Source organism: Entelurus aequoreus, linkage group LG02, assembly GCF_033978785.1.
Source record: "Entelurus aequoreus isolate RoL-2023_Sb linkage group LG02, RoL_Eaeq_v1.1, whole genome shotgun sequence".
NCBI lineage: Eukaryota > Metazoa > Chordata > Actinopteri > Syngnathiformes > Syngnathidae > Entelurus > Entelurus aequoreus.
Window position 1 is genome coordinate 11,979,333 of NC_084732.1, and position 12,448 is coordinate 11,991,780.

The 12,448-nt window shown below is 30.4% G+C and overlaps 1 protein-coding gene across 1 annotated transcript in view; it reads right to left on the reverse strand.

Annotated features, from left to right (window-relative positions):
• Positions 1-10,134, reverse strand: part of LOC133665401 (zinc finger protein 771-like) — a 10,354-nt gene extending 220 nt beyond the window's left edge. The window contains exons 1-2 of the mRNA XM_062070690.1: positions 9,648-10,134; positions 20-262 (exon numbers count right to left, since the gene is read on the reverse strand). Of these exons, the coding sequence (XP_061926674.1) occupies positions 20-262; positions 9,648-9,831 (427 nt within the window). The 5' untranslated portion in view covers positions 9,832-10,134. The remainder of the gene's footprint in view (positions 1-19; positions 263-9,647) is intronic.
• Positions 10,135-12,448: the final 2,314 nt, after the last annotated feature.

Here is a 12,448-nt window from a genome sequence, read left to right on the forward strand (position 1 = left end):
TCTGTTGTCATGTGTTGACTTGAGCTGCTGCTTGGAGGCTCCGCCTCTCTCTGCTCCTCACTTTCACCTTTGACCTCATCGCCTTCACTCTTCACGATGACCCCCATCACTGGGAACTCGTCCGGTCCTTCAAGACGCTCTCCCACCTGACTGATACTGTGTTCCTCCTCTTCCTCTTTAACGTGGGGGGACTGTGGCTCCTCCTGTTCCACGCTGGAGTTGCATTCCTGCTGCTCAGGGAGAAGATGCTCTTGGCCGACGTCTGCAGGACACAAGAAGAGGAACACACGCTTGAGGAATAGGGAGAGATGGGTGTCAGAAAAATGGTATGTAAATGATCAAAAAAACTCTCCGTTCTCTGAGTTCCAGTGAACAGATGAGAGCTGTCTTTGTTGCACCAAGCAAAGGCTTGGACAATTCCTTTGTGTACGATGAGAGGAGACGGGAGGGGGGTTATCTATTGTCATCGAAAACCTGCCCAGGCTGAAGCCAGGACCAGCCCAAGCCCGAGGCATCTTTGTCCTTTGTGTTAATGTGAGCGAAAACAATGACTGTTTACATACTCCCCCTTCCTTTGGAAGCAGATGTTGTTGTGTAAACAGGGAGTGTCCAAATAAAGGAGGAGACGTAAACCTTTTTGGCCAGAGCGTGCTAAGACACTATAAGAGGTTACAGGTCGACGGCGTCTCTCCTCAAATGAGTCCTAATCTAATTCTGTCTCTGTTTGATTCTTTGCTTCTTGTCTTGTTTAATAGATGTCATCAGTGTTTGAACCTCACAATGGGTACCTTTCACATCTGAACCGATACCGTACCAATACCCTGTACTTTCTTCCTGTGCTCCTGTGGTAACAAATGTTACATTTGTTTAATAATACCATCTCATTTTTAAAATCTAATATTTAACAGTGAACTGATAATGATAACCGCACTGTCCAGTTAGCAGCTAAACAACAGCTAAGCACACAATAGCACACAAGCGAGACATACGTAATAATCTGCTTTTTACAAGCACATGTAGGCACAATGTGCAGGTGAAGGTCTCTCTCTACGCAGATGGCCTCCTCCTGTATGTCTCGGACATCTCCATCAGCCTTAAGTACTCTCCAAACTTTTGGACAAGTGTCTGGTTACAAATTGAACTTGGGTAAAAGTAAAATATTTGCTATAAATTCTGCTGCCAAGAAATATCATATCCACACATTTTTTTTAATGCATTCTAACTCATAATTAAACGTCCGTAAAAGTCAGCTTACAGTGGGAGGTCCTCTATTCCGCCCATAAAACCCAATAAAGAACCATCCAAAAACCGCCAACAATACTCCATTTACATGTCGTGACTTGACTATTAACCAAATTTTAGTGATTTTGTTATTACAAGCCCTAACGCAGACGGACAATTTATAACTTGTGTGCTTAAGTTGACATTATCGAGTGCTGAGCTGCTTCCTTGCTCGTGAAAGTTTATTGTAGATCATAAATCATGCCTCTCACCTGAATAGTAGAAGGATGAAGACGTATTCCGACAAGTTGGTACACTTTGACAGCCAATTTAGACCTGGCAGTGGCGAGAACGAACACGAAAAGACGTTTGGTTCCACCCCCCTTTTCTTTGCGAGGATTATGAGTCTTTCTTCATTTAAATTGTAATTTTTCTGAGGGAACTCTCCTGAAGGAATCAATAAAGTACTCTCTATCTATCTATCTATCTATCTATCTATCTATCTATCTATCTGTCTATCTGTCTGTCTATCTATCTATCTATCTATCTATCTATCTATCTATCTATCTATCTATCTATCTATCTATCTATCTATCTATCTATCTATCTATCTATCTATCTATCTATCTATCCATCTATCTATCTATCTATCTAAATAGGAATATAACACGATTCTCCCAGTCGGCATCATAATGACAGCAGACCTTGTACAGTAAGTGATGTTTTATTATGTTTGTTGGCTCTCATGAACACTGCAGGGAGTAATAATCAGAGATGTTGTGATGCGTTTGTGAAATTAATGTGCTGCATATGCTTAAAATGATCAAAATATCTATATATTACATGTTATTATGAATGTTACTAGATACTACATATATACTTACATCATGTATATATTACATGTTATTGTGAATGTTACTACATGACATATATACTTACATCATGTATATATTACATGTTATTATGAATGTTACAACATGACATATATACTTACATCATGTATATATTACATGTTATTATGAATGTATTACATGACATATATACTTACATCATGTATATATTACATGTTATTATGAATGTTACTACATGACATATATACTTACATCATGTATATATTACATGTTATTATGAATGTTACTACATGACATATATACTTACATCATGTATATATTACATGTTATTATGAATGTTATTACATGACATATATACTTACATCATGTATATATTACATGTTATTATGAATGTTACAACATGACATATATACTTACATCATGTATATATTACATGTTATTATGAATGTTACTACATGACATATATACTTACATCATGTATATATTACATGTTATTATGAATGTTATTACATGACATATATACTTACATCATGTATATATTACATGTTATTATGAATGTTACAACATGACATATATACTTACATCATGTATATATTACATGTTATTATGAATGTTACTACATGACATATATACTTACATCATGTATATATGACATGTTATTATGAATGTTACTACATGACATATATACTTACATCATGTATATATTACATGTTATTATGAATGTTACTACATGACATATATACTTACATCATGTATATATTACATGTTATTATGAATGTTACTACATGACATATATACTTACATCATGTATATATGACATGTTATTATGAATGTTACTACATGACATATATACTTACATCATGTATATATTACATGTTATTATGAATGTTACTACATGACATATATACTTACATCATGTATATATTACACGTATTATGAATGTTACTACATGACATATACTTACATCATGTATATATTACATGTTATTATGAATGTTACTACATGACATATATACTTACATCATGTATATATTACATGTTATTATGAATGTTACTACATGACATATATACTTACATCATGTATATTTTACATGTTATTATGAATGTTACTACATGACATATATACTTACATCATGTATGTATTATATGTTATTATGAATGTTACTACATGACATATATACTTACATCATGTATGTATGACATGTTATTATGAATGTTACTACATGACATATATACTTACATCATGTATATATTACATGTTATTATGAATGTTACTATATGACATATATACTTACATCATGTATATATTACATGTTATTATGAATGTTACTACATGACATATATACTTACATCATGTATATATTACATGTTATTATGAATGTTACTACATGACATATATACTTACATCATGTATATGTTACATGTTATTATGAATGTTACTACATGACATATATACTTACATCATGTATATATTACATGTTATTATGAATGTTACTACATGACATATATACTTACATCATGTATATATTACATGTTATTATGAATGTTACTACATGACATGTATACTTACATCATGTATATATTACATGTTATTATGAATGTTACTACATGACATATATACTTACATCATGTATATATTACATGTTATTATGAATGTTAATACATGACATATATACTTACATCATGTATATATTACATGTTCTTATGAATGTTACTACATGACATATATACTTACATCATGTATATATTACATGTTATTATGAATGTTACTACATGACATATATACTTACATCATGTATATATTACATGTTATCATGAATGTTACTACATGACATATATACTTACATCATGTATATATTACATGTTATTATGAATGTTACTACATGACATATATACTTACATCATGTATATTACTACATGACATATATACTTACATCATGTACATATTACATATTATTATGAATGTTACTACATGACATATATACTTAAATCATGTATATATTACATGTTGTTATGAATGTTACTACATGACATATATACTTACATCATGTATATATTACACGTATTATGAATGTTACTACATGACATATATACTTACATCATGTATATATTACATGTTATTATGAATGTTACTACATGACATATATACTTACATCATGTATATATTACACGAATTATGAATGTTACTACATGACATATATACTTACATCATGTATATATTACACGTATTATGAATGTTACTACATGACATATATACTTACATCATGTATATATTACATGTTATTATGAATGTTACTATATGACATATATACTTACATCATATATATATTACATGTTATTATGAATGTTACTACATGACATATATACTTACATCATGTATATATTACATGTTATTATGAATGTTACTACATGACATATATACTTACATCATGTATATATTACATGTTATTATGAATGTTACTACATGACATATATACTTACATCATGTATATGTTACATGTTATTATGAATGTTACTAGATACTACATATATACTTACATCATGTATATATTACATGTTATTATGAATGTTACTACATGACATATATACTTACATCATGTATATATTACATGTTATCATGAATGTTACTACATGACATATATACTTACATCATGTATATATTAAATGTTATTATGAATGTTACTACATGACATATATACTTACATCATGTATATATTACATGTTATTATGAATGTTACTACATGACATATATACTTACATCATGTATATATTACATGTTATTATGATTGTTACTACATGACATATATACTTACATCATGTATATATTACATGTTATTATGAATGTTACTACATGACATATAAACTTACATCATGTATATTTTACATGTTATTATGAATGTTACTACATGACATATATACTTACATCATGTATATATTACATGTTATTATGAATGTTACTACATGACATATATACTTACATCATGTATATATTACATGTTATTATGAATGTTACTACATGACATATATACTTACATCATGTATATGTTACATGTTATTATGAATGTTACTACATGACATATATACTTACATCATGTATATATTACATGTTATTATGAATGTTACTACATGACATATATACTTACATCATGTATATATTACATGTTATTATGAATGTTACTACATGACATATATACTTACATCATGTATATATTACATGTTATTATGATTGTTACTACATGACATATATACTTACATCATGTATATATTACATGTTATTATGAATGTTACTACATGACATATATACTTACATCATGTATATATTACATGTTATTATGATTGTTACTACATGACATATATACTTACATCATGTATATATTACATGTTATTATGAATGTTACTACATGACATATATACTTACATCATGTATATATTACATGTTATTATGATTGTTACTACATGACATATATACTTACATCATGTATATGTTACATGTTATTATGAATGTTACTAGATACTACATATATACTTACATCATGTATATATTACATGTTATTATGAATGTTACTACATGACATATATACTTACATCATGTATATATTACATGTTATTATGAATGTTACTACATGACATATATACTTACATCATGTATATATGACATGTTATTATGAATGTTACTACATGACATATATACTTACATCATGTATATATTACAAGTTATTATGAATGTTACTACATGACATATATACTTACATCATGTATATATTACATGTTATTATGAATGTTACTACATGACATATATACTTACATCATGTATATATTACATGTTATTATGAATGTTACTACATGACATATATACTTACATCATGTATATTTTACATGTTATTATGAATGTTACTACATGACATATATACTTACATCATGTATGTATTATATGTTATTATGAATGTTACTACATGACATATATACTTACATCATGTATGTATGACATGTTATTATGAATGTTACTACATGACATATATACTTACATCATGTATATATTACATGTTATTATGAATGTTACTATATGACATATATACTTACATCATGTATATATTACATGTTATTATGAATGTTACTACATGACATATATACTTACATCATGTATATATTACATGTTATTATGAATGTTACTACATGACATATATACTTACATCATGTATATGTTACATGTTATTATGAATGTTACTACATGACATATATACTTACATCATGTATATATTACATGTTATTATGAATGTTACTACATGACATATATACTTACATCATGTATATATTACATGTTATTATGAATGTTACTACATGACATGTATACTTACATCATGTATATATTACATGTTATTATGAATGTTACTACATGACATATATACTTACATCATGTATATATTACATGTTATTATGAATGTTAATACATGACATATATACTTACATCATGTATATATTACATGTTCTTATGAATGTTACTACATGACATATATACTTACATCATGTATATATTACATGTTATTATGAATGTTACTACATGACATATATACTTACATCATGTATATATTACATGTTATCATGAATGTTACTACATGACATATATACTTACATCATGTATATATTACATGTTATTATGAATGTTACTACATGACATATATACTTACATCATGTATATTACTACATGACATATATACTTACATCATGTACATATTACATATTATTATGAATGTTACTACATGACATATATACTTAAATCATGTATATATTACATGTTGTTATGAATGTTACTACATGACATATATACTTACATCATGTATATATTACACGTATTATGAATGTTACTACATGACATATATACTTACATCATGTATATATTACATGTTATTATGAATGTTACTACATGACATATATACTTACATCATGTATATATTACACGAATTATGAATGTTACTACATGACATATATACTTACATCATGTATATATTACACGTATTATGAATGTTACTACATGACATATATACTTACATCATGTATATATTACATGTTATTATGAATGTTACTATATGACATATATACTTACATCATATATATATTACATGTTATTATGAATGTTACTACATGACATATATACTTACATCATGTATATATTACATGTTATTATGAATGTTACTACATGACATATATACTTACATCATGTATATATTACATGTTATTATGAATGTTACTACATGACATATATACTTACATCATGTATATGTTACATGTTATTATGAATGTTACTAGATACTACATATATACTTACATCATGTATATATTACATGTTATTATGAATGTTACTACATGACATATATACTTACATCATGTATATATTACATGTTATCATGAATGTTACTACATGACATATATACTTACATCATGTATATATTAAATGTTATTATGAATGTTACTACATGACATATATACTTACATCATGTATATATTACATGTTATTATGAATGTTACTACATGACATATATACTTACATCATGTATATATTACATGTTATTATGATTGTTACTACATGACATATATACTTACATCATGTATATATTACATGTTATTATGAATGTTACTACATGACATATATACTTACATCATGTATATTTTACATGTTATTATGAATGTTACTACATGACATATATACTTACATCATGTATATATTACATGTTATTATGAATGTTACTACATGACATATATACTTACATCATGTATATATTACATGTTATTATGAATGTTACTACATGACATATATACTTACATCATGTATATGTTACATGTTATTATGAATGTTACTACATGACATATATACTTACATCATGTATATATTACATGTTATTATGAATGTTACTACATGACATATATACTTACATCATGTATATATTACATGTTATTATGAATGTTACTACATGACATATATACTTACATCATGTATATATTACATGTTATTATGATTGTTACTACATGACATATATACTTACATCATGTATATATTACATGTTATTATGAATGTTACTACATGACATATATACTTACATCATGTATATATTACATGTTATTATGATTGTTACTACATGACATATATACTTACATCATGTATATATTACATGTTATTATGAATGTTACTACATGACATATATACTTACATCATGTATATATTACATGTTATTATGATTGTTACTACATGACATATATACTTACATCATGTATATGTTACATGTTATTATGAATGTTACTAGATACTACATATATACTTACATCATGTATATATTACATGTTATTATGAATGTTACTACATGACATATATACTTACATCATGTATATATTACATGTTATTATGAATGTTACTACATGACATATATACTTAAATCATGTATATATGACATGTTATTATGAATGTTACTACATGACATATATACTTACATCATGTATATATTACAAGTTATTATGAATGTTACTACATGACATATATACTTACATCATGTATATATTACATGTTATTATGAATGTTACTACATGACATATATACTTACATCATGTATATATTACATGTTATTATGAATGTTACTACATGACATATATACTTACATCATGTATATATTACATGTTATTGTCATGTCATGTTGGGATGTACATTGTGGACGCCGTCTTCGCTCCGCAGTAAGTCTTTGCTGTCGTCCAGCATTCTGTTTTTGTTGACTTTGTAGCCAGTTCAGTTGTAGTTTCGTTCTGCATAGCCTTCCCTGAGCTTCAATGCCTTTTCTTAGGGGCACTCACCTTTTGTTTATTTTTGGTTTAAGCATTAGACACCTTTTTACCTGCACCCTGCCTCCCGCTGTTTCCCACATCTACAAAGCAATTAGCTACCTGCTGCAACCTACTGATAAGGAAGAGTATTACACGGTTACTCTGCCGAGCTCTAGACAGCACCGACACTCAACAACAACACATCATTTGCAGACTATAATTACTGGGTTGCAAAAAATATTTTTAATCCAAATAGGTGAAATGAGATCATCTCCCACGGCACACCAGACTGTATCTCACGCCGCGGCACAGTGGTTGAAAAACACTTGGCTAGGAGACTCATTGTGCTAAATTTGAAGGCTGCAGCGCCTCCCTGTCACACCCGCTGGATTAAAGATGTTCTTTATTTCTTTATTTTATTATTATTATATTCTTAATTTTTTGTTAAAGAATTAAAAAATAATAATATGTGTCTTTAGATGTATGGATAATGTTTATCTATAGTCTTTTTTATTAGACATTACAAATGACATGTTGGTATTACGTGCACACCCCAACACTGCTTTACCTAACAATCAATCATCATGATTTCAATATTGATAACAATAATCTTAATTATTACTTTGGCCATAATCGGCAGCTTTAGATGTCACACATGAACACTATTTGTATCTCACAGCCATCCATCTTTGATCCTCAAGCAAGGGACCTCTAAGACAACTCTGTGTGTGAGTTACATTATTTCATTGACAGACTAAAGAAGTAAACAAACCTGCTTGTTGATGTTTGTTGAAAAGAGCGTCCAGTAGTTGACGTTGTCGCTCGTTCTCCTCTTTTGTTCTAGAAAGTTCCTCCTCGTATTCTGCTATCGTTCTTTCTAACACTACAAATATTTCTTCCACAGCAGCAGTTAGTCGCTGCTTCACCAACACTCTCAGCATTTCTACTTTGCACATTTTCACACTTTACACTCACACTTAGCGACGTGTCGATCACTTCCGCTTTGTCTCTTTCTTAGCAGCTAGCGAGCTAAGCTAACCGGAGAAGCTTCGGCGTTCTATGAGACGAGTTTGTCTTGACATTAATCATCTTCTCTGACGCGAAATATTGATATCTTATATTTACAGAGAAGAGAACAAACCCAGCAACAATGTCGTCGTTTTGCCAACGTTTCCCAACCCTTTCCTTGCGGCCATAGACATGTTCTGAGGGTACGCAGCATGGAGCGCTACTGCCTACTGGCGCTGACGAGACGCGGGGCCGCCATCTTGGAGTGGTGATCCGCTCCACTCAGTGCAATTCATTTGGCAGGAGCAATGAACTGTTAGCGCATTTAATTCATCTTACCTCACTGAATACCACTGATTTTCACACACTTTTTTGTCATGCGTGTAGCTGTGATAAAGGAAACATGTTTTATTATTCATAGTTTGCTTAACAGTAATAGAATATTCTTATATAGGGGACGGCGTGGCGAAGTTGGTAGAGTGGCCGTGCCAGCAATCGGAGGGTTCCTGGTTCGATTCCCACCTTCTACCAACCTAGTCACGTCCGTTGTGTCCTTGAGCAAGACACTTCACCCTTGCTCCTGATGGCTGCTGGTTAGCGCCTTGCATGGCAGCTCCGGCCATCAGTGTGTGAATGTGTGTGTGAATGGGTGAATGTGGAAATAGTGTCAAAGCGCTTTGAGTACCTTGAAGGTAGAAAAGCGCTATACAAGTATAACCCATTTATCATTTATCATTTATATGCTAGAAGTGACCAGATCAAAACTGGAATATAATCCCAGCTATTTTTAAGTGTAAGAAACAATATGATGAGGTTATATAAACATGCTACATAAACAATGTATGAATACATTAGATATCTATATATCTTATAGACTGTATCTCTGTTGCTGCAGCAGCAGAGAGTTTATTCTGTCGTGACACTTTGTATTGATATTTTCTATTACATTCTTCCCTTAAATGATCATGTTTACACTGATTGTTTTATATGTATTTTTGATGTATGTCGCTGTGGATAAAAGCGTCTGCCAAATACTTCAACATAAACATATATAAACACCTGAAAGTCTTTATATCAGCTAAAACCACCAATCTGTTTCACTGGATTCAGAATAAAAGCAAATTCTGTCTTACCCAACAATGTTAGTATTTGAATATTGTGACTTGAAGACTTATTCCTGGTTACAATTATACTGTTAAGAAAGTATTGTCTTATACTTTGCCGAAAATGAGAATGCATCATAATCAGTGGCGGCTGGTGAATTTTGTTTTAGGTGGGGCTGAACGTTTGTAAAGCAAACCCCTGTAGGGGGGGGGGGGGGGGTCATCCTCCCCCAGAAGATTTATTTGTGATTTGCACATACAAATGATGAAGCATTCTGGTGCATTCTGACAAAATAATGAAGACAAAATAGAACATTTCATAGGTTTGCAGAGAACTATTACTGTTATTCAAGTATGACATTTTGAAATGTAATTAATTTCATTGACAAAAAAATCTATTATGGTCATACTCTTGTTTGCTAGCTGCTAGCATTTCAGTACTATTGAAGATCTTTGCTCCTTCTCAACTCTGTGCTAATATTCTTTTCACAAAATACAACCAATAGTACGTTAATGTTAAATCTTACTTGTGAAAAGTAATCCCCTGATTCCTATTTTCAACAGTCCGCTCATTTGAGCAGGAAAACGCTGAACACCATCTTTGTTTTCTACCTGTCAACTGTCAGTTTAGCATCTTTGTTTTCTACCTGTCAACTGTCAGTTTAGCATCTTTGTTTTCTACCTGTCAACTGTCAGTTTAGCATCTTTGTTTTCTACCTGTCAACTGTCACTTTAGCATCTTTGTTTTCTACCTGTCAACTGTCAGTTTAGCATCTTTGTTTTCTACCTGTCAACTGTCAGTTTAGCATCGTTGTTTTCTACCTGTCAACTGTCAGTTTAGCATCTTTGTTTTCTACCTGTCAACTGTCAGTTTAGCATCTTTGTTTTCTACCTGTTAACTGTCAGTTTAGCATCTTTGTTTTCTACCCGTCAACTGTCAGTTTAGCATCTTTGTTTTCTACCTGTCAACTGTCACTTTAGCATCTTTGTTTTCTACCTGTCAACTGTCACTTTAGCATCTTTGTTTTCTGCCTGTCAACTGTCAGTTTAGCATCTTTGTTTTCTACCCGTCAACTGTCAGTTTAGCATCTTTGTTTTCTACCTGTCAACTGTCAGTTCAGCATCTTTGTTTTCTACCTGTCAACTGTCAGTTTAGCATCTTTGTTTTCTACCTGTCAACTGTCAGTTTAGCATCTTTGTTTTCTACCCGTCAACTGTCAGTTTAGCATCTTTGTTTTCTACCTGTCAACTGTCAGTTCAGCATCTTTGTTTTCTACCTGTCAACTGTCAGTTTAGCATCTTTGTTTTCTACCCGTCAACTGTCAGTTTAGCATCTTTGTTTTCTACCTGTCAACTGTCAGTTTAGCATCTTTGTTTTCTACCTGTCAACTGTCACTTTAGCATCTTTGTTTTATACCTGTCAACTGTCAGTTTAGCATCTTTGTTTTCTACCCGTCAACTG